This window comes from Pleurodeles waltl, chromosome 1_2 (genome assembly GCF_031143425.1).
Source record: "Pleurodeles waltl isolate 20211129_DDA chromosome 1_2, aPleWal1.hap1.20221129, whole genome shotgun sequence".
In the NCBI taxonomy this organism is placed as follows: Eukaryota; Metazoa; Chordata; class Amphibia; order Caudata; family Salamandridae; genus Pleurodeles; species Pleurodeles waltl.
Genome location: NC_090437.1, coordinates 326,376,509 through 326,403,512, shown reverse-complemented (window position 1 = coordinate 326,403,512; position 27,004 = coordinate 326,376,509). Strand labels below are relative to the sequence as shown.

The following is a 27,004-nucleotide window of genomic DNA, read 5'->3' as shown; positions in this document are numbered from 1 at the left end:
AACATCCGAAAGAGGGGCGGAAAGGGGATCAACAGACTTGTCTGTGCACCATGCCACAAATTTCTTCCAACAACAGACATTCCATTTTGGTGGAGGGATACCTGGTATGACATTACAGAGTTTGGGAGGAAGGTGAAAGGCTATCAACTGCCACTGCTCAATCTACATCCAATAAGGCGAGAGTGGACAGTTTCAGGTGAAGGACCCTCCCCTGCTGCTGCGACAGAAGATCTTCCTGAAGGGAAAGTCTGATTCCGATCAGCAGCTCTGGATATTAGACTTTCCATGCCCAGTAGGGAGCCACAAGAATTATTTCGGCCCGGTCGTTCCTGATCTTCTTGAGAACTCTAGGCAGGAGTGTTATGGGTGGAAAGGGGTACAGGATGCCTGAATTCCGCTCGAGACGGAAAACGTATCTGAGCGAGTGCTGCCTTAGAAACTCCAGCGTGCAAAACTGCTGACATTGCGCCTTCTCAGCGGAGGCTCTCCCCACGTCTTAAAGAGACCTTGTGCCACGTCTGGATGGCAATGCCATTCGTGATCCACTGGGTATTTTCAGTTGAGTTTGTCCACCAATTGCTTCTATGGAGTGGTCGTGATGCTGAGGGATACAGGCTTAAGGACGCTCAATGGATGGCCCAGACGCTGTGAGGTCTATGAAGGTGAAGTCTGGGTGAGTCCTTGGTCCACAGGTGAGTGGGAGCAACTCCAGCCACAGATCTCAGTCTCCCACTAAGTCCTCTATGCAGCAGTCAAAGAGCTGCCAATGCATTCCTTTCATTCTTGTAACACAGCGAGGTTCTGGTGCAAACCTCTGGTGGGGGCTAGTGGCAGAGAGCCAGCCAGATCTTGAAGCACTAGGGGTATGCTCTGCTGTTCAAGCCATGTTCAGAGATGAAGGGCCTCTAAACTTAGTGTCCACGATTTCACCTGACATGCTTGTGCAGTACCGCATGGCAGTGGTGTTGTCCATGAACACCTGCACTATCTTTCCCTTGATAGAGGGAAGAAAGGCTTTCAATACCAGTTGAATCACACAGAGCTTCAGCATGTTGATGTGGAGTTCCACTTCAGCCGGAGACCAGATTCTTCTGATCTCCGCCTCTCCCAGATGGTTGCCCTATCCCGGGAGTGATGCATATGTCACTATCTTCAGATCGGGGTGGGGAGGGGAGACGGATCTGTCCCTGGCCCAATTACGGTTTGTTCACCACCACTGCAGGTCTTTCGCAGATTCCTCTGAGGTCGGGACCATGTCAGAGAGATTTCACTGATAATGCGCTCACTGGAACTTCAGGTTCTACTGCACGTGTCACCAGCAGGATACATGAAGGTCAAGAGGCCCAGCAGCCACAGAGTCAGCCTCATCAAAATGTAGGGTAGAGGCTGAAACATCGATATCATAGCCTGAATATCCTAGCCTCGTCTCTTGGGAGGATCAGCCTGAAACTGCACTGTGTCCAGAACACCTTCGATGAAAGGGAGCATCTAAGAGTGAGTCAGGTGTGAATTCTGCACGTTTAGAGTCAACCCAAGTGAATGCAGGAGGTTCACAGTATTCTGGAGGTGGGAGACAACAGCGTGTGGTGAGCTAGTCTTCAACGGTCAGGCATCGAGAAAGAGGAAAACTGATACCCCTGATTTCTGCAGATGAGCTGCATCCACTGCCATCACCTTAGTGAACACCCGAGGGGCACTGGTAAGGCCAAAGGGGAGCATGGAAAACTAAAAGCGCTTGTGGTCTACCGTGAACCACAAGTAATATCTTTAGGCAGGAAGGATGTGGATGTGAAAATAAGCATCCTGCAAGTCCAACGCTACCATCTAGTCTCCTTGGCCCAGGGCAGACAAGACCTGAGCCAGCGTGAGCATTTTAAATTAATACTTCATGAGGAAGAGATTGAGGGCTCGTAGGTCAAGGATAGGGCAAAGACCCTTGTCCTTTTTGGGAAGTAGAAAGTAGCAGGATGTAGTAACCACAGCCTACATCTGACACTGGAAATCTCTCTATGGCTCCGACAGCCAGGAGAGTTGCAACTTCCTCGCAGAGAAGGGACAGGCGATCCTCCATCATCCGGTCATAAGATGGTGGCATGGATCGAGGGGTAGTTTTGAAGGGGAGTGAGCAGCCCTTTGGACAATCTGCAAAACCCACCTGTCCAAAGTAAAGGATAGCCAGTGGGGCAGGCGATGATGAATCCTGACGCCAACTGGGTGCTTATGGTGGTAGAGAGGCAGACTAGGAGGGTTTAGAGGCTGCTCCAGTGGTGGGGCAGGTGGCAGACTTACCAGACCCCTGGCCACCTGACCCACAAGGTCGGTGGGTCCCGCGCCCTCTGCCGCATAAAGGCTGGGCAGCACGGTAGCTGGATGGCAATTTTAATGGTCAGAAGCCCCTTCCTTAACTATGAAAGGAGCAAAAGGCAGATTGGAGGGAATGAGGGGTCTCTGTGAGGGCCAAGAATCCTTGAACCACTTGAGCACCCAACCTGCCTTGCCTCCGAAGAGATGGTTTGCCACCAAAGGGCATATCCAGCAGGGAAGCTTGGAGATCGCCCCAAAAAGCAGAGATCCTCAGCCAAGCGTGGCACCTCAGGGTCATGGTCATTGAAACCGCTCTGCCTAGCGAGTCAGTTGTGTCCAGTCTGCAATGGATCGTGAACTTCGCTGCATCTCTTCTGTCTGCAACAGCCTGAGAGAGTACAGCCTGGGAACTCCTCCTCGACCTGTGGCAGCACATGCGCAACCATGCCCCCCAGTGTGTGGGAATAACAGCCCAAAAGGCATGCAGAGTCCACAAACCACAATGCAAGGCTGGCGGAAGAAAACATCCTCTTCCCAAATGAAACCAGCCTCTTGGATTCCCTATCCTGGGCAGTGGGTGGAAATGAGCCATGGGAAGTGGAGGCTTGGACCATCAAGCTCTCAGGGGTGGTGGGGTGTTGCGTCAGGAAACTTGGGTTCCCAGGTGTGGAGCGATGCCAGAGGGCAATGGCCCTGTTCATAGACATCCCCCTGCTGGTGTGGGACCAGGTACCCAGTAGGACGTCAGTGAGGGCCTCATGAATGAGAACAGAGGTGCTGAGGTGGAAGCTCCCGATTGCAGCACCTCTGTCAAGAGATTAGTCTTGACTGCCACCAAGGGTAGCTAAAGGTCCAGGACCTCAGCCAGTCTCCTCACCACCACTGCGCTCTCTCCTCTGTAGCCGCAGTAGGAGAAAGCATACCAGTGTCTGGGGATATTTCCAGTCCAATGGCTTCACTCAAGTCCTCACACCAGTCTATTTCTTTTTCATATGGCTGGTATTCTAAAGGGCCCAGCGACCCCTTCCATTCGTCCCCAAGGCTAAGCACAGCAGAAAAGGGCTCAGGATCTGAACAAAGAGGCAAAGCTGCCAGCATCGGAGTCAGCGGCAGGCGACGCCCATCCAGCTCCATGTCTGAGACAGGGAATACAATAAGGATGGATCCCTGAGAGCCCATCGGCACCAAGGACGAAGCTCCCGGCACAGAACCCGATGGGCCCCCTCCGAACCCACGGGGCCCAAAGATGCTCAGACAGGGTCGACTGCCCGAAAATGAGACACATGGCTTCATAAAATTCTTGCAGTTGGGAAGGTGTTGCTCCGACTTGCGGAAACTCTGGAAGGCACGGATTCGGCCCAGGTGCAGGTAATAAAGAAAGAGACCTAGAATGACAACACTATCTTTTTGGGTCGGCCAACAGACGAGGGAAGTTGACGCACACAGACTTCTTACTCTACTTCTTGTGCCTCAACTTCTCCGCTCACCCAAGGACTTTGAGTGGGATGACGAAGACTTCAGAGTCCGCAACCGGTCCCTGGACCTTCCTCTCGATGAAGACCTCGACCTTCGCAGAGTTGCGTGCCGGCCATCATCAGTTTTAGGGATCGCTCCCTCAAAGCTTTCAGATGCATGGTCCAGCACTTGGAGAACAACTTCGAGTTGTGGTTGCGCTCCAAACAGCACAACCAAACAAGGTGCGGATCTGTCATGGACATCGCCCAATGACAGGATCTGCAGGGCATAAAGTATGTCTAATGTGACAACATCCTCGACACACCAGGGGTAATCTCAAAAAGAATTTGCCAAAAAGACCAGTCAAAAAATGACTAAGGGGTAGCTCTCTCTTGGATCAGCGGTGGCTGGCGCAGAAAGAAAAGAAGTGACATCAGTGTGCCTGGGTGGCACCTATATAGCACCTGCAATCTCATTTTCGGTGAGGAAAATGCTGAAAATGGATGCAGAGCCCCTCCACGCCCCTACTAACACACAAGGATACTGCACATAAAAAATATTCTGGATGCGGTTGGACACCTGGGGATAATCTGCAGCTAGCAGTCTCCATCAGACTAAAATGGTAAAGGGAATAGTGCACCAAAGAATCAGCAGATCCCAAAGTGCCCTGATATGGGTTTTACCTTCCTAGACTTCTCAATTAAGTGTGATGACTTCGCAAGCTCCATACTTGTGGTGCCCAACTGCCCCTTATTAAGAGAATCACCTACTCCTTCTGTTTTTTTTTTTGTTTTTTTTACAGAGTTACATCTCTTGATGTTTTACATCATTGTGTTAACGTCAATGAATTAAATCGAGTAGCAGCTTGCATGACCAGATAGTTACCAATATCTAGCTAAACTGAGAAGTCCTGAAAGGTAAAACCCATATCTGGGCACTTTGGGATCCGCTGATTCTTTGGTCCTGAAGAAAGCCAATGACCCTTTTGGGCAAGAGTGGGCTGGAACATGTCGACCTGACCTGATATGTGTGAAGGACACGTAATTCATTCCTATTGCATTATATTTGTTTTTAAACATACCCTATCCCAGCCATAGTAAAGTTGGATTGTAGTTGAGTGATAGAGGCATTTTTAAATCAATTTCTCACTTTCACTTCACTTTTTAGTATTTTTGTTCACGGATCTCTAATAGTTTCCTGGACTTATGTGGAAACTACCCCCTTGGTTAGGGGAAGAAGGCGACCCCATGATGATGCTATTAGCTATGAGTACACCGGAGTAATAATATACTTGTGGTAGAGAATAGCTAGTGAGGGTCTCCCAAAAGAAACTAGAGGGACTCCTTGGTGAATACTGGGATAAGTGGTTACATTCCTGTTGATATTAAACAACTTAGCTTAGCCATGTTGAAAGGATCATCCAAATTGAATCACAAATTAGAGTAAGCATGAGTACTGGTCCCTCGTCACAGGCTGTGAGGTGACTGGTGTTGAGGGCAGCATGTTTAGAGCTCAGGGACACAAGTCTGTAGTGAATCCTAGTTTGTTTTAATGGGAAATAGGAGTTAGCTTAGCCTTTGGCTTGCAGACACATGCCCCCGTCACCTAGTGACTTTTACCCTACTTACCTTGCTCTGTTTTAGAGCATTTATTTAATTATATCTTTTAAGATGGCTGCCTTGTTTCTAGTTAGGCCTATGTTTTAGTTTCACGTTATCAGTACCACTGCGCTAAGGCGTCAATATGAAGCACAAAGATGAACAAACTGTAGGTATTCACATTAGGTACTTTTCCTCTTCACGCCTTCGAGGGAATTGTTTATGTAAATTACCGTCCCAAGCATGTCTTGTTATCTATTGTTTGGGAACAGACCTACGTCAGGGGTCCGAACAGATCTGTATAAATGCACCTCACTTAGACAGATAGTCTAGCTCTCTTTTAGGTTAGAGATTAGGTACATCATATTAGGGTATTAGGACATATCTCATACTTTATGTCATTTCATGTCATTGCAAGATGGTGAGGGTCTTTGTATTAATGACTCTTGTCTTTACCATTTTATTTCTTGCATTATTCATTATCCTAATCATTGCAGCCCATGCAACTTATCGTAGATTGCAGTTTTGTTAAATAAAATGTATTGAAACCTTACTGCATCTTCATTGCCTGTGTTTGATTGAGACACGTTGTTCATGTGAGAAAGGGGTACTCTCTCTGTTTAACCACAACACTCCCTGAGTTGTCACACTCGCGAGTCCATGAGTAAAGGCTGCCACAAATCATCTTTTACTGTTTGGGTTTTTGGTGAGGTGCTGCTTGTGAGCCGGGAGGATTGGGGCGACAGTTGCAATCTTTTGTAAGATTGGCATAGTCGCCTACAAACATAAGTACTGTTATCCTTGAACCAGCATTCCTGCCTAGAGCAAGAGTCGAACTACAACAAGTCTTTGGGGAGAATCTCTGCTGGCTCTCTATTAATGGTCCATCCATAACTGGGGTTCCTACATATCCTCATGATTGGGACACATAAGTAGTGTCAGGGGGGCGGGGGAGTTTCAGAATCGGACAGTGAACAGTAATGTCCAGTGACATACCGTGCATGAGAGTGCACAAAATGATGGCCTCAAATTTGGATGTTTTTTTCTTAACAGTGATCACGACCCCCTACATACTATCATGCTCAGGATGCCCTCCCCTAAGTAAGCCTTATATGTTGGGTGAAGGAGGTTTCAAATTACTATCCTTTTTTTACTTAGCACTTTTAATTTCTAGAGTGAAACCTGCTCATCCCCCTCATTCAGTGTTTCTCACTATTGACTGGCAAACATGACCTTCTCTTCGGCACTGTTTGGCTCTGCTCAATAAACTCTGTTGACTAGCCAGAATGGTCTCATCTTGGACTTTCTGCTTTAGAACCCTGTAACAAAGAAAGACTATGTGCTTCTCCTGCATTGGGGCTGTATCTTAAATGTGAAAAAGGCATTTTATTGGATCAAGCTTTCCATTCTGGTCATCAAAATATTGGACTCCTCAGGCTCGTGTGACATATGAATTTCAAAGATTTTCTTTGTATCAGATTTGGACAGATGCACTAGCAGGAACTAGTGAATGTTTGCCCTCATACTGTCGCCAGGCCTGGATTCATGAAGACCCTTCAAGCCCATGACCTCTGGAACACCGGAACAATAAGGTAGACTGCCCTGCAAGGAAAGGAGCCATCTGACAACTGGAAGATTTACACACGTTACAAATGGCAGAAGGACTTGTGTAGGGACACTTTAATAAAGGAAGCGGTCACGGGCCACATGCTCTCTACAGCTCAGCTAGCCAAGAACCAAGACAAAAAGCAAGCACCACTTGGGTCAGGGAGCTACAAGGATGGTGTCCTTGCTCAGGTTCCAGCCTCAGTGTGCAACGCCTACATCAAAATTGAAGCAACCTGAACTGTGTCATGCTTGGACACAGTTCACAGGATTGCTTGTGACCAAAAAGTGGACAGGGAGGCTCTTGACACCATAAACTATACCACTGAATTTACCAGGATGGGACCACTGTTGTTTGGGAAGTAGATTTTTGGAAATGAGTACTTTTTAAATTAATTTTGACTGGAAACAGGTGGTGGTCAGGCCTCAGATATGCCCTGTGTGGTACAAAGAGCCACAGATGTTTAAGAGAGTGTTAGAAAGAAAATTAAGAAAAAGCTGGTGATATTTGCTACCATTTCAATCTCACAGACATGTTAGAAAATACTGAAGTATCACTGAAGAAGCCTGATGTTTGATAACTTAACCAGATTGCTGAAATGCCATAATTACTCTGGTGCGTGCTATTTACTGTGTCATGTTGTATTTGAGTGGCTACTCCCTCCCACCTTTTAGGGTATGCCTTTACTTCTCAATTTCACTAATCCTGGAAAGTGCAGTGTGAACAGCACCTAACGTGGTAATGCAACTAAGTGAAAGAGAGCTAATGACTCTAAGAGCAAGTGGTTCATGTAAGATAAAAGAGATGCAACCAAGTAGCTAATAACTACCCCAGGGCCACCTAGAAAAGGTATCACAAGAACAGCAAAATTAACAATTGTAGGACAAGGTTGCTTTTCTGATACCCGAATTAAATTGGTAAACTGTTAACCCTGCAAATGGCGTTTAGCAATATGGAAATTCTGCCAGTAATGCATGTTTGTGAACCATTTGCAAACACAAAACTGCACGTTATACTTTTGAACGTGTACATACACATTTGAGTGCTGAAGAAAATCTATGACTGTTTATAGACTTCCTTAATAAAAAGAACTAACACTTTGTGAGTCTAACATGTCTGAAATTTGCCCAAAATAGAAAAGTTAACCATTGATTTTTTTCTGAACTTGGGCGAATTTCACCATAATTTTTTATGTTAATTGTGTTACGCAAGCTGAACTTAAATGCATGAACTCTTCTTTTCACACCCCGTTGAGCTCTGAAATGCACACAATTATTGCATGTTTGATGTCAAAGTATACTCAATGAGGACAAGAATTTTTTTAACGTAATGTACCAATCATTGGAAGAAATCTAAATAGTGCAAAATTTAAACTGCATTTCCTTCTCATGAACCACTAATCATAAAAACTGTAATTTCACGTGCTAGAATTCCTTATTCATGTATACACAAGGGTGTTAGTAACACTGGATGCGATAAAGAACGATTAAAGACACACCTAAAAAGGGGCCGTTATCATGAGAAAATTCTAGCTTATTTTTAAATAAGGTTACCTATTCTGCATGCAATCTTGTTATGCTGTAGTGCAGTGGTTTCCAACCTGTGGCTCGGGGACCCCTGGGGGTCTGAGAAGCCTCCTCAGGGGGTCCTCGACTGCTTAGAAAATTAAATAATATTAGCAGATTAATAAAGTGTATATAAATAAAGTAAATAAATGTACAACTGACAATTTGAAAACGTAGTGTAAATGTCAAGGAATTTGAAATTGGAGGCTAAAAATGTAATTAGTATCCTCAGATTAATTCCTGTGAGCAATTCGGGTGCATCAAACAGAATATAGTATAGACGATGTGTGGCTTCAGTTAGAAAAGCTCCAACCTTTCTATTAATTTTTTTAATTTATTTATATTAATTTGCAAATTAAATAAAATGTGTTGTCATCTGTGTATGTGTCTGATGAATGCCTGTTTCTGTATTTTTGTGTATTGTTTTGTGTTTCAAATCATCTACAATGTTTAGGCCAAAGTCGCCAACTTCCAGTAATGATTCAGTTGAAGGAGGGGGCGGTGGAAGGACTTGGGAGTGCAGATTCCAATAATGATTCAGTTGGGGGCCCCAGGTTACAGTTATGATAAAGCGGGGTTCACAGAAATCAAAAGGTTGGGGACCACTGTAGTGCTTACATGAAATGCTGTTCAGTGTTTACTTCATATAGTGATAACAACAGATATTTCTTGAAGACCAGACTGTCTTTTTATATCTAGAGCAACCATTAAACATTCTTTCAGTGAAAATAAAGGGACGTACAATACATTTAACCATAAACAGCCATTTACCTTCCAGTCTAAAATTAATACCATAAAAAAATGGGTGTAATCAAAAGCCTAAAATAATTCCCTTGATATTTTTGTCCACTTTGAATAAACTGATCCATTAGGTCCTCTTCAAACCGCCATCCTTTTTTTCACTAACAAACGATAATAATTAGACCAACACGAAAAGCGCACTGATTAGCTGAATTAACGGATAAGCTCATCTTATGGGGCCTTTTGTTTAATTTAGCAAATTGGTACTTAAGCGATTAGACAATTTGCAGTGGGAAAAATAAGAGGGCGTGCTTCCTGCCTTTATTCTTCCAAACACTTGACTGGGGCAATATTATTTTGTCAAGATATTTTGCAATATACTGATTTTGCTAGGTCAATTTAAAAGACATAAATAACGTTTTAGATGAATAGAGGCTGTTGAGAAAAGAATAGCTTGCAAAGTTGCAAATCTTGGATCATAATTTTTATTCATGTTAAGCATAAATCAATGCGTGAGTATACAAATCCCGCAAAGCGGAGAACCAGAGGACTCAATCAGTCAGTAGATTTCTAGAGCGCTACTTGTCATCCGTGAGTGTATCCAGGCGCTGACTATACTGTGTCTTCTTTTAAAGGTTCTGGTTAGTGGACGATATTTTTTCTTAAATGGATAACTGTTTACAGGACATTTAGACTAAAGTAAAACTTCAGATTAGTAGGCTGGTCCTGTCATCATAACTATCATTAAATTGTGTGCTATAAAATAACTACTCGCAAAAATGTTTGCGTTTAAAAAAAATCCCGACCACCTTGTTTTGCTCTCCTGCTGCTAGGGACGTTTTCTAAGTGGGTTGGACAAGCTCAATTTAGTTGGTCACGCTTCTTTGGCAAAAACAACCCAAGTCATTAAACGACCTGATTTGGTGCCGACACCTTTACAGTACGTAGAATTCACTCTTTATGTCATGGTCAGGAGAGGATATGAACAGAATGAAATAACGAGATTAAAAAACAATGCATGATGAAAGGCTTCTGCAAGCCGCAGAGACAGTCACTCTCTTCTTATAATTGTTTGCTAGAAATCAGTGGTTTTGAAGAATACATTTGTCATTAGCGTGTATTTAAAAAGCTGAAGACATCCTAGGTGGACAATGTTTAATATAAAGTTCGAGAAACCGCACGATACACCACAAATTGCACCATTAAAAACCTAATCAACTTCACCTTAAACTAAAAACTTCTACAGTTCCCACTAAAAGTAAGTGAAAGAGCCAAACACCTAACACAATACAGACCGCATATAAAAAAAAGTTAGCAGCACGCCTTGAGGACTCCAGGCACTCTCAGACATAGCTCAGACAATTTTATTGTAGACAAGAAAGCTCACTAAGCCACAATGAAACAGCATGGTAATCTAATATAGAAAAAAGGGGCCAGATGGAGCGTCAGAGGTTTAATACCACTGCGAGCAAACAGGCAGGGCGCATGCTTACCTCGATTATTCAAATCTTTTATTACTTGTCAGATCGCGAAGCTCTTGCCACACTTACCTTTGGTGTGGAGGACGGATGGGCCATCCTGTAGGTGAGATCCTCGCTGCAGGTGCTTCCATGCAGGGCTATCAGGGAGGCCTGGAAGGTGTCGTCCCCATCCGCGGGAGAATACTGAGATTCAAAGGTGGATTCATCGGCCAGGTCTGCCTCGCTCGAGTCCACCTAGCCACAAGTAGAATTTAATTAGCCGGTTTATCGTCGACTTTCTAGGTCTCAGCTCTTTCAACACCAGGCCCCCTATATTTCTGACTGGGATATTATCAGCAGAGTGGAAGCTTAGGGCATGTGAAATCAGAAGTTTGTTGTGGACTGTGCACTAAATCACTTTTGATTTAGATAGATGCATAGATAAACCATCATTTAAAGGTTTACAATATCAATGAAATAACACAAAAGGCAATGTAAAAGGAGCCCGGTTTGTTAAAGTGGAAAATAATAATACATAAGTCAATGCATGCTTGGATGGTTGCTATTTCTTTCTAAGTATAAAAAGAAAGCATACAAGAGTAAGAAATCTGAGCGAGTTAACACACCAAAAAAACAATTTCAGTGACTAGAAAGTTAGTTACCTTGGGTAGCGCCCTATCTGGTAGAAATTATTTCTAGCCACAGACTCCTTTTCTTAGAATTATCCGCAGGCTTTAGTCTGGATCCAGAAACTTTTTCGTGAGCAGTACCCTTGCACACCAGTAAGTGCCATTGTTCCGCTCCGCATGACAGTGTCGTCTGCGCAAGAAGTGACGTGCACGGTGCCTATGTAGGTACCACCCCAGCACAGACTTCGGTTTGTTCTCTCGACTTTCCACATCAGAAGCGCGAAGACATGAAGAACACTTACTACTGGTTTGGAAAACTAGAGCCCTGAAAGGGAACAGCTCTCTCCCTAGAACTCCGTTTGCATAACGAGGAGGATGGATGGCTTGGTAAGGAATCTGCGGCTAGATATAGTCTCTACCACATAAGAAGCTACCTAAGGTAAGTAACTTGTTCATCTGACAGAGACCTCTAGCTGCAGAGTACTTACCTTAGAACAGATACCAAAGCAATACCTTGCCGGAATTGGGTCTGCCAACCAATTTCACATGAGGAAATCCTGCAGGACCGAACGGGCAAAATGCCCATCATGATGGGCCTGACTGTCCAGGCAGTAGTGCTTGGTGAACGTGTGCAGAAAGGCCCACGTTGCTGCCTGATAAATTTCCAGGACCGCAACTCTGCGTGCTAATGCAGTGGTCATAGCCTTAGCTCTGGGAGAATGAGCATGCAAACCCTCATGGGGTTGTTTCTTTGCCAATGAGTAGCAGATCTTGAGGCAGAGCACGATCTATCTGAAGATGGCCCCCTTTTGCATGGCCCGACCTTTCTTAGCTCCGACATACCCCACAAAGAGTTGGTCGTCCACCCGGAACTCTTTTGTTCGATCAAGGCAGAAATATAATGCTCTTTTGGGGTCCAGATGGTGGCGTCACTCCTCTTTCTTAGAGGGATGTGGTGGAGCGTAAAAAGTAGGCAGAGTGATGGACTGGCCTACGTGAAAGGGAGAGATCACTTTTGGAAGAAAGGACGCTCTTGTGCGAAGCACCAGTTTGTCTGGGTATATATTTAAATAAGGAAGTCTTGATGATAAAGCATGAAGCTCACTGACCCTCTGGGCAGATGTTATAGCCACAAGGAAGACTGTCTTGATGGTGAGGAGGCTGACTGTTGTGCAAAGGTTCCAAAGTGGTGCACATAAGAAAAGTGAGGACGAGATTAAGGTCCCACTGGGGTATAATGAAAGGGGAAATTGGAAATTAATGTTGCAAACCTTTCAAGAACCTATTTATAATAGGGGATTTGCAGAGGGATGGCTGGTCAAACATCTGCAGAGAAGCAGAAATAGCAGAAAGGTAGCCCTTGAAAGTGGCCAGAGGAGATCCCTGCTGCCCAAGAGAAATAATGAAAAGGAGAACCTGAGAAAGGGGGGACAGAAAGGGGATCGACTTGCTCTTCTGCACACCATGCCACAAATTTCTGCCAACAGCAGGTGTATACCGTTTTGGTGGAGGGATGCCTGGCTGCCAAGATAATGTTGCAGACTTCAGGTGGAAGGTTGAAAGCGGTCAACTGCTGCTGCTCAATTTCCATGCAAGGAGGCAGACAGTTGACAGGTTCAGGTGGAGAACCCTCCCCTGTTGCTGCAACAGAAGATCCTCCCGAAGGGGCAGCCTGATAGGAGTAGTGCAGGAAGCTAGCTGTCTGTATGGTGCACTAAAAAGAAATACACTGTGCAGAGTCCAGTGGATCCCCAATTGGTTTATAGAGGCAAAAGTAGATAGGAATAATGCTCTATTTTGTGGTGTGTTGGTGAGCAGTTAGGCTTATGAGAGGGAAGTACTAAGCATTTGTTGTACTCAAAGAGGCAATAAATGAGACGCACATTCAAAGAATAAATCCCAGACCAGGTTGGAAAAATAACACTTCTTTTTATATATCTATGTTAAACCCAAAATCTTTGTAATAAGTTAAGTACATTTTTAAGCATAAATACTTCTTAGTTGTAAAAATCAACACTGTGCAATTTCAGAGTTCTTCAATGTTAACCTATGGAAGGAAAACACATTCAGCAAACAAGCAGTTTATGGTGACTCACTGGACCAATCTTGTAGACTTAAAGTGAGTACTGGGCAAGGGTCAGGACCACATCAATCAGCAGCACTGGGGCAGCCGGGTGCAGAGGTGCAGTAGGCGTTGGGTGCCCAATATAATTGAATGGGGATTGGCCTCTGTGGATTTAGGCTGCAGGGTCTGGCTATGGGCCAGCTGGGGACAACCAACAGGTAAGTTGCAAACGTGGGGTGCTCAAGGACACAGGTGCATCTTTGGTCCTGCTCTCCAAGGCTTATGGGCGACGGATTTAGGGGTGTCCTTTGGCGTCTGGTTTCTGGACAGCTGGGGGACTTTGCTGGCACCAGAGGTCCACTCAAACTCAGGAAGGCCAATGAGGGTGCAGTGGTGTCTTCAGGTGTCTGGTCTTTGGGGTTCTGGAGGATGTAGAGTCCTTTTTGTAGAGTCGGTTGGGAAGCAGGTCCGCTGCTCACAGGAGACTTGAGTCTTTTTCTAAGGCAGGCAGCCCTCCCAGGTTTCTGGAGGTGCAGCTGCAGGATGAGGCATCTTTTTGGTGCCGAATCCATCGAGGAATGCAGACAGACCAACGGGGTTGGTACTAAGTCAGCTGATTTTCATCTCCTGTGGTGCATCTCTTCTTTGTCCTTTTCTTCTTATGTCATCAGGTTTTGAGTTCTAGGATTCAGGGGTGCCACTGAAATACTCAATTTAGGGTTTTTACAGGGAGTGCCAGGTGGCAGCGAATGGGTTGCCCACCTTTCGGGTGACTACACACTTTATATGACCACTTCCTTTGGGAAGAGGGCATAACCCTGACCCTAGTGGCCTAATTCCTTCCAAACCAAGATGGAGGAATTTAAAAAGTGGTGCCCACTTCAGCTCGTCCACCTTAGGGGTAGGACTGGCATGAAGGGAGCACACCTCCTAATCTGCCTAATTTTTCTGCCTGTTCTGCTGCCAGCAGTGGGGTCAGAACAGGGGGGTTGGTCATCTTCGCCATTTGTAGAAAATTGGGTCGCCTTATAAAGGCAGCCAGGCCTTTGAAGCTTCCCACCCTGGAATTACCATCCTGACTGGAGGAGGTGTTCACACATCTAACCAGTGTAGGCTTTTGTCTCTGGGCTCCGAGACATTGGCTCTCACCTTGGGGTGGGGGTTATGGGTCAGAAACATAGCTACAGTGGCTGAACTGTTCAGGACCATTCAATTAACACATTGGTAGTTGGGAGGTTTTCTGGGGCCACCTCTAAGGTGCCCTCTGGGTGGCAGTATTGGTAAATCCAACATAGGCACCAGAGTGGGTTCACCAATATGAGATGTTTGATACCAAACATCCCCTATCTTCTGTGAAACTATCATGTAGCTGGGGAACTTGTAGTGACCAGTGCCCAGCACATGTGCTTAAAATGGCTCCCCTGGTCACTTACTATGTCTGAAAATTGACTAAGACATAGCTGGGGCATATCTGCTTGTGCAGATATGCCCTCACATGTAATATAATGCACCCTGCCTTAAGGCTGTAAAGCCTGCTAGAAGAGTAACTTACATATATTGCAGTGTTAGGTGACATGGCACACAGACTGTGTGCCATGTCATGTTTTCACTTTTATCTGCACCAAGACACTCAGCCTGCAACAGCAGCCTGTTATGTGCTTGGTGAGAGCTCCCTTAGGACGGGATAATTTGTGCTGCCGCCCTTAGGGACACTCCTTAGTACCCCAGGCACCTGGAGTACCATTTATTAGGGGACCTAAGAGGGTGCTAAAGGTTTTGCCAATTGGGGAAACAACTGTGCAGTTTCAGGAGAAAGAGATCTGGCACTGGGGACCTGGTTGGCAGGAACCCAGTGCACTTTCAGTTAAGATTACATAAGATACCAGGCAAATAGTGGGGGCTAATCATGCCAAAAACAGTGCTTTCCTACAAGGAGCGATGACCATGCTCAACAGCTCGGGATACTAGACGCTCCATGCCCAGTCTGGAGCCACAAGAATTACTTACACCCAGTTGTTCCTGATTTTCTTGAGAACACTGTGCAGGAGTGATATGGATGGAAAGGCGTACAGGAGGCCTGAGCTCCATTTGAGAGGAAAAGCATCTCCAAGTGATAGTTGCCTTGGAAACTGCAATGCGCAAAACTGCTGACATTGTACTTTCTCTGTGGAGCAAAGAGATCTAACCATGGCTCGCACCACTGCTGAAAGAGACCTTGTGCCAACTCCAGACGAAGACACCATTCATGGCACTGTGTGAGGCATGCTCGCTCAGTGTTGAAACACTAGGGACATGCCATGAAGTTCAGCCATGCCAGAGACACAGGGCCTCTTGACAAAGGGTCTACAACCCGCCCCCACCCGGCCTGTTGCAATACCAGAAGGTGGTGGTGTTGTCCATGCAGACCTGCACTAGCTTTCTCTTGCTGGGAGCAGAAAAGCATTCAAAGTCAGTTGGACCACACAGCACTCCAACAGGTTGATGTTGAGTCTAGTTTCTGCAGGAGATCAGAGTCCTCTGAACTGCACCTCTTCCAGGTGGCTGTCCCATCCCAAGAGTGCCGCATCCATCAAAACTGCCAGATCTGGTTTAGGAAGGAACAGTCAGATCACGGTTTGCTAGCCACCAATGCAGATCTTTCGCAGTTTTCTCCAAGATCTGGGCCATGTAGGAGAGACTCCCCTGATGCTGTGCCAACTGAAACTTTAGGTCCCACTGCAGAGCCAGCATATGCCAGCATGCACGTGTTATCAGCAGAATGCAAGAGGCCATGAGTCCTAGCAGCTTCAGAATTTGTCTCATCGAAATCCAGGATGCAGGATTAAACACTGGTATCAAACTGAATCTCCTGGACTCACCATTCTGGAGGATAGGCCCAAAACTGCACAGAACAGCCCTTATGAAAGGAAGCATAGGAGAGAGAGTCAGGTGTGACTTCAGCATGCTTATAGTGAACACCAGCAAATGCAAGACGTTTGCCATATTCCAGAGGTGGTAAACGATGGCCTGGGGAGAGCCCACCTTTAACAACCCGTCGTCGAGATAGGGGTAGACTGAGACCCTGACCTGTGCAGATAAGCTGCAAACACTGCCATCATCTTAGTGAACACCAGAGGGGGTTGGTATGGCCAAAAGGAAGCATATTGAACTGAAAGTGCTTGTGACCTACCATGAATCGCAAGGAATGTTTGTGAACAGGCAGGACAGGGATGTGGAAATACGTATCCTGCAAGTCCAACGGTATAATTGTCTGCTGAGTCCAGGGTGAGCAGAACCTGAGCCAGAGTGAGCATTTTGAAATTCGTCTTGAGAAAGAGACTGAGGGACCGAAGGTCTACAATAGGGTGAAGGCCCTTGTCCTTTTCGGGCACCAGAAAGTTGCAGTAATAACAACCACAACCTACTTTTTGCACAGGGACCCTGTCTATGGCTCACTTGGCCAAGACAGCGGTGGTGGGGGTGGAGTGGAGCGGACTGGCGAGGTCAGACAGCTGGCTCCCTGATCCGCAAGGAAGGTGGATCCCACGTCCCCAACCACACAAAGGCTGGACAGTATGCGCAGTATGGTAGCCGGTGTCCCTTCTGTAACCACGAAAGGGGCGAAAGGCAGATTCAGCGGGACTTGGGGATGCCGCAAGACCCAAGGACCTGGCTGTAGCATGAGAATCCTTGAAGTGCTCAACTACGAGTCTGACGGGTGCCATTAAAGGGCATGTCTATAAGATTTGCTTGGACATCCACCGAAAAGCCAGACGTCCTCAACCAGGCATGGCGCCTCAAGGCCACTGTCAAAGCAACCGCTCTGCCCAGTGAGCCGGTCGTGTCCAGTCCACATCAAAACGTGAACTTTGCTGCATCTCTCCCATAAGTAACTGCTTGTAAAAGCACAGCCCTGGCCTCCGCCGGGACCTGTGGCAGTACTTGTGCAACCGTATCCCACAGCGTGTGGGAATAACAGCCCAAAAGGCATGCAGTGTTCACGGACCACGATGCCAGGCTGGCGGAAGAAAACATCTCTTTCCCAAGCATATCCAGCCTCTTGGATTCCCTATCGGAAGTGAACGTGCCCTGGGAGGTGGAGGCTTGGATAACCAAGTGCTCAGGGGTGTTGCCTCGGGAAACCTGGCTCACCCAGTGCAAGGTGATGGTGGCGATTGCCCTGTTCACAGGAGCCCCTGTGCTGAGTTTGGACCACACACCCAGTACAACTAAGGGTTTCATTAAATGGATGCAGGGGTTCACAGGATGAAGCACCTCTGTCAGGAGGTTAGTCTGGACTCCCACAGAAGGCAGCTCAAAGTCCTGGACCACGGCTGCGCTCCGCACCACCACAGAATATGAAGCTCCTTCCTCGTTGCCACGTGGGGGAAGACAGCATGCTAGTATTTGGTGAGGTATCCAGTCTACTGGCTTCACCCAGGTCTTTACGCCAGTATATGGGGTCTTAAAGCTGGCATTCTAAAGGGTCCAGCGACCCCTCCCATTCCTCACTGTAACCTAGTCCAAAGGAATAAGGCTCAGGACTGGACACAGAGGGTCAAGCCTCTGTCGGCGCCGGATTTTATGTTGTACAACACCCATCTAGCTCTGTGAAGGAGTTGGCGATGGGTGCGGGAGGGGGACGAGTGGCGCTGGGAGCACTGACATTGGGGAAGGTGGAGGTGGTACAATCGGCGCCGGTCCAGATCCAGCAAGGGATCCACAGGTGCCCTAATGTGGAGCCTGAAGATGCCCCTTCCAACTCCACGGGGCCCAAAGGCACACCAGTGGAGCCGGACAGCCCAAAAAAGAGGCATATGGCCTCATAAAACTCCTTGAGTTGAGCAGGGGTTGCTCCGGCACCCAGAAACGTGAGGAGATGCGGTTTTGGCCCAGACACAGGCTCCAGAGAGGGAGGCCTAGATAGACGATGTTCCCACTCCCTTGTCTCGTTGGCTGACGGGCGAGGTGAAGTCAAAGAGAGCTTTGCCTTCTTCCACTTCTTCTTATGCCCTGATTTACCCAATTGTCCCGAGGACTTGGAATGGGATGACGAAGGGGTGGAGCTGTGCCCTCCGAACAACAAAGGCACACAAGGTACGGATCCATCACAGACATCGCCCAATGACAGGATCCACAAGATTTGAACCCAGTCTTACAAGAAGACATCCCTAGACGCACCAGGAGTAGAAATATTCAAAAAGGTTTTAACAAAAGTCAAAAAAGACCAGTCAAAAAAGCCTAAGGGGTACCTCTTTCTTTCTTCAGATCAGCACTGGCTGGCGTGGAAAGAAAAAAAAAAGGATGTCAGCGCACCGGGGTGGTGCGTGTATAGGACCTACGACATCATATCCAGCACAGAGCATGCCGACAACAGATGCGGAGCCGATCAACACCATCTAAGGGCATGCAGGGGGACTGCTCGAGAAAAATCTCCAGATCCAGGCTGACGCCTGGGGAAATTCTAGGGTAAGGAATCTGCAAATTAGATGTCTCTATCAGATATGTATTGCTACACTAGCTAGTACAATGAACATAAAGAACTGGAAAGTACTGTAGGTAAAGATGCAGAATACGAACTCTACAATATTCAATCACGAAGGTCCAGCAATATTAAATTGGGATAGAAGGATCAGAAAAAGGGACACACAAGTCATGAACTGCACTTGTAATTAATTATTGCAGGCTCGATTAAGCGCTCCAGCATGAGTGCTTTCACTAGTAAACTACTGTCTGAATAAATTCTTCCTTGTTTGCATACATACATCATATTCATGGGATGACATACACTTTCCACAAAAATAAAATAAATATTGGAAAACGTCAGTGTCATTGTATTGTGCCCCTACTTTTATTTATGAAATGAAGCAGCTCTGTAGATTTCTCTCTCTTTGCTGCAATGGGCAGAGATTACTCTTGAGACGCCTTTTCCTCGTGCCATACTTCTTTCCTTTCCAAAGTGCACATTTGGGGCTTACTATTCCAGCACGTGGCACCCTGGTCCTTTTTTGACACCCCAAGCTACTCATTATTTGCAAAAAAGGTCAAGTTGAATTTAGCTATGTTGTGTTTACCTGTTTTGACTTGGTTTCAACTAGGTCAGCAGTTTTTTTGCTCACCTGAATGCAGCTTACAAAATGTCAACGCCATTTCAAATCGCTAAGTGGTAAATTCCACAGCAATGGGAATTGTGCGAACGTGGAAGACAGATATCGCTAGCAGATAGTAAGGCTAAGCACACATTTTTGCTGTAAAATGTTGTCTCTAAGATTTTTTTGCACCTTAAAAAAAAAGAGTCCATTCATCTCTAGTGACACAAAACGAAAAGACGTGTCCCAAACAAGCAGATTCTGTCAGCTCATCATTTTTAACACATAATTAACAATGAGTAAATTGCAGAGTAGAGAAGACATGAAACCAATGTGAGTTTGCAATACCCCATTTCTAAACGTATAGCCATACACTTGCAAACGTGCAAGACATACAGCAATTGGTATAATCAGTATAATTTTGATAAAACTGGCATGCCTTCCAGAAAAGGATAATGTTCTGTACTAAAAGGCAAGCTATAATAACACAGAATTATGTAATTGTCTCCTTCAGAGAAAAGGCCAGAGTTACTAACATTTTTGAAAATCTAAAGAACTGCACAGTTTCATATTCATAAAAGTTCACTGCACAGTTTTAGAAGGTGCAGCTGCACTCCACATTCTGAGTGGAACTGGCCTACTTATTATGCATTAAGAGGTCAGGTTTCTCAGTCTATGAATATTCAAGAATGCAGCTGTTGCACCTGGCAGAACATGGCAGGTCAAGCGGAATCCATGAGAATGCATTACGCTGGTCACATATTTTGTGCATTCGAAACAACGCACCTTCTGTATTATACGCCGTTTAAGATGAGTCGGTAAGCCTATTTTTTCATTTTTTTTTTTAAACAAAGGCCACTCACTGGATGCTTGGTGATCTGTTACACAAATGGAGAGCACTCCTGAGGGTATCACACCTTTCCGCCACCAGCTGTGTCTATGTGTTTTTGCTCTTTGTCTCATAATGGCAGTGTAGAAGGGAGAGAGCAGTTTATGCTATTTTAACTGCTTAATTGCTCCCTTTAGACGTGTCTTCATAAGGAGAAGGTGCATTCTCTAATTCATTCTTTGCCTTGTTCCAGTTGCCTGTTATGTTCAAGTTGAGGGTTTGCTCCACGGATATCTCTTAAGGCGGTTCAGCCTAGCGAGTCATGGCTTGTCTTTGTAGCTGTGCATGGAAAGTGTCATTCTGGTCCTCATGTCACTCTGTAATGTAATTTACTAGCAGAATCCTCGGCTACCTGTTTGCTTGGCACAGCTGTTGCTCTCTTTTCTCAATGGGGCAGTGGTGAGTTGAGAAAGGCTGATATTACCAAAGAATCATCAGAGACACCAAGGGTGGCCAGGAATGGAGTTGAAGATGCTCTGACTGGAACCCCGTGCTAGTTACCCACTAACCTCACAGGACCTATGCTAGTCCACTGTTATCACTGCTCTGTCTGGCACAAACACATGAGAACAGACTCCTCTGCTATGTGTAAGTACATATGCCATTTCACAGTGGCTTGCAGATGTGTGCATTTCAAACCCTACTAAGAAACTGTATGTGTTAGAAATTTTATGTTGGCAAGGGATTTTTCACTACTGTATTGTGAAAATCTTCCAACAGGAAATGTTTTCATCCATAGCATATAATACATTGAGGTATACTGTGTTGTTAAATAGCATTACTATTTATTTATTTTTATAATGTCCTGCTTACTTCTTTACACACTTAACCACGTCTGCTTCGCCCTAGCCACCAAACAGCATCAAGAAATCAATCAAGGAGTCGATTTGTAGAGCACAACTTGTCACCCGTGAGGGTAATCCAGGTCGAGATAGGGTCCAGAGTCTCAGTCCAAAGGGCAGATTTTTAGTGTCATACAGAATTCCTGTAGAGTAGGGGAGGTCCTGAGGAGCAGGGCAAGGCCATTCTAGGCTTTGGCTGAGAGGTTCTACAGCACTGTGTGTAGTAGGTATGGCCAGCACGAGGAAAGCAGAGCACAGGTGGCTGGAGGGTTTGTGGAATCTCAGGCCGTGGTGGATGTAGGCAGGTGCGAATCATGCAGGGCATTGAATGTGAGGAGCTTGAACTGAAATATCTTGTTAACCAGGAGCCAGTGGAGTTTTTTTTTTAAGATGGGGGTTGATGTGGGTGCGACGAGGGAGGACCCAGACGAGTCTTGCTCCAGCATTCTGGATGGTCTGTAGTCTTCCAACTTGGTGGGCCTTGATTCCCGCGTACAAGGTGTTTCCATACTAGCTGATGGTGAGGTGGGCTTGGGTGATGGTGCGTCTTACGTTTTGTCGCTGCCAAAGATCAAGAATTCCATCTTGTCTGTTTTGAACTTGAGGCAATTATTCCCCATCCATTTGGCAACACTGGTCATACACTGGAGGAAGCTGGTTCTGGCAGCAGTACGGTGTTCAGTCAGGGAAAGGATGAGCTGCATGTCGTCGATTAGGAAATAATATTGAGCCCAAGAGGACTATGTTGGCAAGGGGAGACATGCAGATGTTGAAGAGGGTGGGGCTGAGTGGTAAGCCTTGAGGGACTCTGTAGATGACTGATCTGGGTTCAAAGGGTGGAAGGTGGACTTTGTCTTCTGTCAGTGAGGAAGGTCCATCTGAGGGCAGCTCCTTGGATGCCAATCTTGTGAAATCTGGAAATGAGCGTGTGGTGGGAGAAGGAGTGGAAGGCTGCTGAGCGACTGAGGAGGAAAAGGGCAGATGTCTCTCCTTTGTTGAGGATGGTCTGGATGTCATCTGCGGCTGCGATCAAGGCTGTCTTGGCATTGTGGTTCCTTCGGAATCTGGATTGCAAGTCGTCCATGAGATAACTGTGTTTCAGGTGGATGGGGAGTTGTTGGTTGATGGCTTTTCAGATGACTGTCGGTGGGAAAGGGAGATGGGTCTATGGTTGCTGAGTTTGTTGGGGTCCGCTGATGGTTTCTTCAGCAGGGGTTTGATTTCTGTGTGCTTACAGTCGTCTGGGAAGGTGGCAGAATCCAGTGAGGTCTTGAGTAAGGTGGAAAGTTTGAGGCCGATACTGGATGCTCTTATGTGCAAGATGAGGTGGAGGCATGGGTCAGATAAGGCCCCTGAGTGGTTGGGTTTTGAGATGGTGATGGTGTCCTGAGTGGTGGGATGGTTCTGGGTGGTTGGCCCTAGGATGGTCATGTGTGTGGAGGTATGGCCATTGAAAAAGTCTTTAGGCCTGAGTTGGGGGGTTTATGTTTCTGTAGATTTTGGCGATTTTTTTGTGGAAGAAATCTGCAAGGTTGTCACATAGGTCCTGAGAGGGAGAGATGTTGCTTGTCACTGTTGCAGGGTTGGTGAATTTCTTAACTATGCAGAAGAGTTCCTTACTATTGTTGGGGATAGCTTTGATGCGTGGTGCCAGGGCTTTGCTCTTTCATTTCACGTAGTTGGCGGTGGTATAGGTTGAGTGCTGATTTGTAGGTGGTTCTGTCAGCTGGGAATTTTACGGTGTGACAGCTTCTATCAAGGTGCTTGCAGTGGCGCCTTGGCTCTTCTAAGGTTCTCTGGTACCAGCTGGCTTGCTTGGTGGATCTTCTGTGTTTCTTATTGGGGGGCAACAATGTTGGCACAGTGATCAAGGTGTTGAAGCTCCTATTGCCGTGGTTCATGCTTTTGCAGTGTTTGTGCTGGTTGAGGGCAAGGGAGTTCAGTCCCTGAGGTCCTGTTCCAATTGCAACAGGCAGCACTGGGTTGCATCGGGGGGAGGGCATGGGGGTTGTGATAATGAAGTGAACAATTGTGTGGTTGGTCCATGTGTTTTGATGGTGTGGCTGTACTTGATGTTTCGCTGGAGGTGAATATGGGGTCGAGCATGTGTCCTGCGATGTGCATGGAGTAATGTGTGAGTTGGATGAGGCCGATAATGTTCAGGCTGTTGAGAAGGTTGGCAGTGTTGGGGTCGTTTATGTCATCGAGATGGAAGTTGTGGGCCCCCCGGCACATGGGGAAGGAGCAACAAAATCATGATGAGGCTGCAGAAGGTGGTTTGAAGTCCCAGTGGACAGTGTGCGAGGGTTCCCCTAATGGTGGCTTTCTCGACCCATTTTTATAGTGAAGTTGAGATGCTCCATTGCTGGGATGGTGTCTTCTGTAGTCATGGAACATTTGATGTAGTCTCTGTGGATGATGGCGACTCCTCCACCTGCCTTGCTTGTGCATCATTCATGGGATTTCGTAGAAGAGTAGCTGTAGGTGGAAGTCCTGGGAGATGAGAGAGATGCTAGAAGACTGTGGGTGGGGTTGTGAAAAGGCAAGAGGAAGGGAGGAGGCGGGAGTGGGAGATGGGGGGGAGGAAGGGGTGGGAAAAGAGGAAAATGGGGCATGAGAAAAAGCAGACTAAAAGGGCCCAAAGAGGGCAGAAAGAGAGCAAAAAATAATGAAAGAATAAGGTGAGAACATTGCAACAGGGAAAAGACTGAAGTGTAAGAAAAAGGGGCGGGAAACAGACAGGAGCAGCAGCTAAAAGGGCGAGAAAGAGAGCAAGAGCAGCAAAAAGGGAGGGAAAGAGGGCATGAAGAGACTTGAGAAGAGAGTGCCACAGAAAGAGGAAGAAAAATGCAGCAGAAGAGAGAGGCCCTGGACGAACACGGATGCTGGAGGTGGCCAAGGACCAACAGAGGTAGGTGGTGAGCTGGGCATGGGCAGACAACCTGGGCCATGACAAAACAACATAAATTATCTGATGGAGGTTGGAGATTTTCAGCTGCAAATCAAGTTTTATGGAAAGATTAATCTCACCCATCTCAAATGCAGCAGCCATAACTATTAGTGTTTTAAATTCATTCATAGTCAGCAATTAAAAACTCATTCTGCTCACATCATTATTGTTAAAGCATTTCAATAATTTATGATTTTCTGAACTGTCAAACTCATGAAACATGAAGTTACATCACAAGCGCATGAAATGCTGTTTGAAATTTTAACTAGTAATATTTGACGTTTCAGTAATAACAGTACAAGTAATACTGCAGACACTAACATTAAATCCAACAGTTTTATGAGTGCTAGTGGCAACTGTGCTAATGTTAGGAGTTGCAGAGTTAGCAGTGCCAGTAGCAGTAACTGAAGATGTAGTAGTGGGTGTAGTCATCATAGTCCCTTGCCAGCCTGCATCATCCTCAAAATCAGATGCACCATCTACAAAGCATTTACGACCGATAGCCCTGTCTGGCTGACAGCTCAATATTTTCTTTGGTTCTTGTAACACCTGCAGCTAGGGCATCAAGAGATTGGAGAAAAATTGGTGCCAAAAAAGACACAAAACAAGGAAAAGGGCCTTCTCCACCTCTCCACCCTGGTCTGGAACAACAGCCCCATATTCACCAGGATTGCCTCAATCATGCTTCATTTTAGGACAGGGTTGAAGACACGCTCATTTTCACTTTTAGAGCCCAGATACACCGACAATCACAAGATGATGGTGTTTTTGCCTTTGACCTTGTACAGAGCTGCACTGCATTTATGTTAGGTTGGCGTTGTACCACATACATACAGGAAGGACAGAAATATTAGAAATGTTGGTAGTGTTTCAACTAGATGTAATAATGAACGTGGCACCAGAAGTATCAGTAGTATGAGTACCAGCAGTAGCAACACTGGCAATTGCACTGCTAAAAGTTGCAATAATGACCATAGTATTGTGGCGCTAGAATGAGGGGTGCAGGAAGTGCTATGGGACCCCTAGAATAACTTTGCAGGACTTGAGAGGAGAATGAGCAATTAAGAGACCTTTAATTTTGTTTAAATCTTGGCCAGAGGTCCAATGTCAGGAAGTATCTTAGGCCAATGCTGCTGTTTATTATTTTTTCCAACATTGAGGCTGTTATCTGCTTTTCTTATCTCCAAGTGGAAAGAGAGTTAATTTTGCAATCAACTGATAATCTTCCTGGAGTACAGACAGCAAGAAAGCAGAAGGCTGAAGTAGTGCAAATATTTTCTAAAACACATCTCAATACTTGTATAGAAAGATTACCAAAGTTTCAAAATATATTAGGAACAATTAAAAAGCAAATGACTACTGAAGATACAGCAAGTCAAGTACTACATTTCTAATTTGGAACCGGGAATGAAACAAATATGTTAACAGGATCAAAACAAACCAATGCACTTTACTTGTGTGATAACTATGGACAGAAACCAAATTTCTATGCATTGCTTGTGTACCATGTAGGATGTGCAGTAAACATGCATGCCTAATGGAAATTTAATGGCCATTTTAAAGGAAAATGTTCTCCTTGTAAGTGGCAGTAATCCCGCCCTCCGTGATTTACTCCTACATTTGGGAAAATGTGCTGAAGAATGTAGCACTGGACGGTTACTACAACCATACCATTCTCCTGCTGACTGGATCTGGCCGATTTTCTACATTTCCTGTAGGACTTATTTTGATTTTTCACAAACCCTGTGACTTAGGTGACATAACACTGAAGGCTTGGCATTTCGGGCTGGACTGCTCTCATAAGGAGCAGGGTCAAGACTGATTTGCATGTAGCTGGGTCCGAACTGGTGTGACGTGGCAAGCAAAATAACGATGGATTAAACTCAGATCTGTGACTGGGGGTGAGTGTTTGAAAAGTTTCAACACTCCGTCCATCAGTTTATTTGGTGACAACACTGATGGCAGCACACCCACTCTGAAAACTGTTTCAGCACCACCTAACAGTATCTATATTTGCAGTGGTAGCATTATTACCAGTATAGGAATTATCAGGAGAGTAATAGCAGACATAGCATGTGTGTCAATAGTACAAATATTAATAGTAACTGTACACTGCCAGTGCTAGTAGCACTTAGAGTGTTTTGCCAATAATATTGGCACGTACAGTTATCACTCACAGTAGCTGCTGTATTAACAGAAAGATCAGACGTTCTATTACTGGCGTCAGTTGCAGCAGTATTAGTTCCAATATTATCAGTACCACTAGCAGTTTTAGTACGAGTAGAAGTCGGACCTATACTATTAGTATCCAATGCTTGATCCTATAATAATGCTAAGCAGATGAGGAACACATTCCATAGGTGTGTGTATCAGCGAGCAGAAAGTAGCACAGAAACGCATACATTTACTGTACATGTTCGTGTAACAAATACATAAAATTTCAAATCCTGACCTTTGTTGCAATTTCATTATTGAAGTGTCTAAAGAAGTGTACAAATTGGACAAAGTATTATATAGAAACTAATACTTACCAAGAATTGGCAAAACCAATAGGTCTTGCCTATACAAGAGTTATTGGCTTGGCAATGTGTTTTAGAGCGGGGTGGATAAGACTGGGGTAGAGCGAATGGATTGGGTGAAGTGGGTGGACTGGATGGGTTGGACTGAAGTGGGGTGGACTGAAATGGGTGAGGTCGATTGGGGTGGACTGAGTGTGATACATTAGACTGGATTGGGATGGGTGGATTTAATTTGAGTGATAGCACTGGGGTAGAGTGGGGTGGACTGGGATTGGGTGTTTTGGAGTGGTGTGGCGAATTAGGTAGACTGGTG

At 45.7% G+C, this 27,004-nt stretch overlaps 1 protein-coding gene across 12 annotated transcripts in view; it reads right to left on the bottom strand.

Moving 5' to 3' along the window:
- MPDZ (multiple PDZ domain crumbs cell polarity complex component) overlaps positions 1 to 27,004 on the bottom strand; it is a 1,044,214-nt gene that overhangs the window by 623,337 nt on the left and 393,873 nt on the right. For all 12 annotated transcript variants that reach the window (XM_069238948.1, XM_069238974.1, XM_069239000.1 and 9 more), the window contains one exon: positions 10,820 to 10,984. In XM_069238948.1, coding sequence (XP_069095049.1) covers positions 10,820 to 10,984 — 165 coding nt within the window. The remainder of the gene's footprint in view (positions 1 to 10,819; positions 10,985 to 27,004) is intronic.